Raw genomic sequence first — 4063 nt, forward strand, 5'->3', positions numbered from 1 at the left:
TGGTATCAAATGCATGTATTTAAAGTGGATACAGGTTATTAAAGCCTTTTCCTATCAAAAAAAAGAATACAATTCATAAGAAATTAAATCCTATACATGTAAAGATAAGAGCAGCAGTTTATAAACTGATAAACTTAATTGTATTGTTTAATGCAATACTATAAAACATATAAAGCACCATATTGGTAAACAAAAATACATTAAAATAATTTGTAATTACATAATGAAGCAGTTGAAACACTTTAAAAAAAAACAGTTTTAAATAATAACATATTGTATTGGTATTGGCTACTAGATTATAATGACCAGTGATTTTTTTTCTATTTTCATTTATGTAAGCTTAGTTTTTTCCTTTAACCTTTACAGTTTAAATTAGAAATATATAATAGTCCTTTCCACTGTCAACAGCTTTGCCACTTAAGCTCTATTTGTAGATATGTGCTAATCTTGTAGATTATCTATTTTTGAACATTTATTTTAAATGTTGAAAGATTTTTACATTAGTTTGAAAATGTTCAGCTATAATGTCATGCCCAAATAGAGACGTCATTAGTGGCTAAATCTAATTGTGATCCTCTCACTGGATTTGACAACACCAAAACAAAAACAAAAAACAATCCCTGACATGCTTCACCGAATAGATACCAAAATGTCCATATCTGCATTGGAAATTAAACTGAAAAATGATACTGACAAACTATTAACATCTTAAAGCTCAGTTCCTCTCACTCTCAGACTTATTGTCGAGCACTTAACACCTTGTCGATCCAATCTCACTCTTTTGTTCAACGTGATAATGAGATGCATGATCCCCTGCCTTGGATTGTCCTGCAAAGTGGTCCCTAGTATCACAACATGCTCATACATACACATGCAGCTTTTAGTTTCTTCCCAGCCCAGGAAGGGTTAATCCCTCTACACCTGTCCTATCAGACAGTTTGAAGGCTCTCGACCAATCAGATGAAGAGTGGGAGAAACTACCTGCTGGCCTTAAATAAATCTGGGCCCCAATGAGGAGAAATCACAACTCTTGACTCATCTAGACATGTCTGATCATCTCTGTTGTTAGTTAGACTGACTTATAACACTGAGAGAGGAACACACACCTGGTTAAAGAGAATACAACTTAAAGGAAAATATCTCCACGTGACCCCGACTGAAGACATGACCAAAGATACTGAGACTCTGGGACTGGTCCAACAGAACGAGAACTTCAACTATAACCGCTACACAAACTACGTCATGGACTCCTGGAACTATCTGGAGAGCCCCATGACTGACCTGAGCAGGTCCAAGTCCAGATCTCACCAAACAGAGGACATGACAACTCTCTCCACGCTCTATGAGCAGTGCAAGAACCTTAAAGGTCGCAAAATGTCTCCCTGCAACGACGGCAGCAGTGTCTACAAGCCAACAGAGAGGACTCTTAGTAACTCGTCCCCCGAGCTGGTTTCCTTGGAGACGCCCCCCAGTATCATGAAGATGCTGTCTGACAAAATTCCGTCCAGCCTCCCCCAGGAAGCGCCAACGTCTCCCGTCTGCAGCCCCACCAAGCAGAGCGTCTCTCTGCCCGTCTCGGTGGCCCCCGCCGCATCTGATGTCGACGCGCCGTCTAGCACCGTCTACTCAGACTCCTACACCAGCAGCCCCCCTCCCGAGGGGTACAGGAGCGAATTTCAGTTCACCCTGGGCGCTCCCCCGGCCACCTCACCCAAGCCGTGTGAACTGCCCATGGTTTACCTGAACAAGGGACAGTTCTACCCCATCACCCTCCACGGAATAGACGGCACTGCTGGCCTTGCAGTCGCCACGGTCAAGACGGTGGTCATGGCTGTGTTTGAAAATGACAACAGGACCCCAGAGGTGCAGCTTCGCTGCTGGAACCACTGGCATGCACGTCAGCCTACCATCAAGCAGAGGGTCATTGACATAGCCGACTATAAAGAAGGGTTCAGTGGCATCAGCCATGTAGAGGAGGTGGCCTTCAATGCGCTCTCTTTCATCTGGAACCCCAATGAAGAGGCTAAGGTGTACATTGGCATCAACTCTCTGAGCACTGATTTCTCCTCACAGAAGGGCGTGAAGGGACTGCCACTCAACCTACAGATAGACACGTATGACTTCAGCATAGGAACCGACCGGCTGATACACAGGGCTGCCTGCCAGATCAAGATCTTCTGTGATAAGGGTGCAGAGAGGAAGATGAGAGATGAGGAGAGGAAGAGGACAAAGAGGAGGGGGGCCAAGAACTCTAATGAAACCAGTGCCGACAAGGGTTTGTCCAGCTCCATGAGCAATGACCACACCTTCCTCCAGGCCGTGGATGACCATGTCACCCAGCCCGTGCTTTTCATCCCAGAGATGCACCTCTCCGACCTGCAACGCTGTGGCTTGGCCGCTCCCCCGACAACTCTGGATGAGGTCGAACGGTGTTCTATGAAGCGGTTGCATCCCGACAGAGACCAGAGTAGCCCTCCTCCCAGCAAGCGGGCCCGCGAGGACGACTCACAGAGAGTTCTGCTGTACGTGAGAGCAGAGACTGAGGAAGTGTTTGATGCGCTCATGCTGAACAGTCCAACGGTGACAGGCCTGAGAGAAACTATTTCAGAAAAGTACGGCATGCAAAAGGACACCATTGGGAACATTTTCAAAAAGTGCAAAAAAGGGATTTTTGTCAACATGGACGACAACATTATTGAACACTACAGTAACCGATCCGCCTTCCTCATCGATATCTCCCAAGCCAAACCTGGTCAATTCCAGATCACCCTCGCCGAGCTATGAAGACCCCCAACCTTTTTTAGTCACTGCCTTTGTAAGTTCCACCCGCCCAGTGTTCTCCTACTGGTTCTGTTTTTATCTTATTTTATTAGTATTATTGATTTAAGTATTTTATATAACGTGAGAGCAATTATATTATGCTGTAAATATTTGTTGTAAATAAAAATTAATATGAACTTGTTTTGTGTTTGAATAGTTTAATCCATGTACCATGAATTGTGACATATTTCAATATGAGTTTTTAGACAAATTCTGTACATGATTTTTGTACAGTTATCAGCATTGTCAGAGGATATCATTCTTGCTGCTTGCAACAGGATATGAAAAGCCAATGGTGCCTTTTCTCATGCAAACCATAGCTATCTCCTTTGTGGCCATTAAATGGGACTATAAGCCCAAGGGGCAAATAGGCGATAGGGGTGAAGGCTTCAGGGCCTACTAAAGGGGCCTCTAAATATTCTAAATAGCAAATAAGAAAATCTAAATCATATGAATACGTAAAGCCAAAAGCAAATGAGTAAATGAACACAGCAAACACAATCCAAACCACGCAAAATTGATTAAAGGCCCAGTATAATATACCCATTATCTCAGCCCTACATGACCCTTGACAAAAACCCAGTCTGTAATACCGAATATGAAGTATGACACGGGTGGGGAAAACAGTGAAAGGTTAGTTGTCCTCCTTCCTGCAATAAATAAAATCAAACATATAGAATGCTACTCATTAAAACTGTCACCATATTGCTAATATGAATTACAAAAGCATAATATTGGTTCACAAGTTTCCTTCCCAGTATTAGGCTGTAAACCTCAAGCCTCCAAGTCTTTCACCAAACACCCAAATGCAGGCTTCTGGCCAAACAGAAGGCCGCAAAACTGGCCACCCTTTTTATGCACTGCCATTAAAGGGGTAGTGCTACAATAGCTTAGTTTTTATTTCATGTTTATTTATGTTTTTATTTAGTTGTATCAGTGAAAAAAAGGTAGTCGACAATTGTTTTTTGTCATAGTCTTATTAGTCAACTAAATTAATAGTCCTGAGCTCTGACAGGAAAGGCATGGTCACGGTTTGTCTTTAGCCTCCACTCTGGCTCTAGAATGTATGTGATCTTACATACATTTCATGTATTCCAAATACACAGCCATAGATTGGTCCCATCCGTGCATACTGATCTGCGTGACATAAAAGTGCTCGCTGTGTGTGTAATCACCCAATAATTAATTCCTAAGACTTGGAGTCAGATATTGTCCTCTATAGTTTCATATCCATTTGAAAGTT

The 4063-nt window shown here is 42.7% G+C and overlaps 1 protein-coding gene across 1 annotated transcript; it reads left to right on the top strand.

The window, feature by feature from the left end:
* Positions 1 to 1046: 1046 nt before the first annotated feature.
* On the top strand, positions 1047 to 2784 carry LOC311054733 (grainyhead-like protein 3 homolog; the record flags this gene model as incomplete). Its single annotated transcript, XM_084070738.1, has 1 exon — positions 1047 to 2784. The coding sequence occupies exon 1, from the start codon at positions 1165 to 1167 to the stop codon at positions 2782 to 2784; it is 1620 nt and encodes a 539-aa protein (XP_083926864.1). The 5' UTR covers positions 1047 to 1164.
* Between the last annotated feature and the right edge of the window lie 1279 nt (positions 2785 to 4063).

Source organism: Gymnoscopelus microlampas (genome assembly GCF_963454915.1).
Source record: "Gymnoscopelus microlampas genome assembly, chromosome: 11".
NCBI classification, from domain to species: domain Eukaryota; kingdom Metazoa; phylum Chordata; class Actinopteri; order Myctophiformes; family Myctophidae; genus Gymnoscopelus; species Gymnoscopelus microlampas.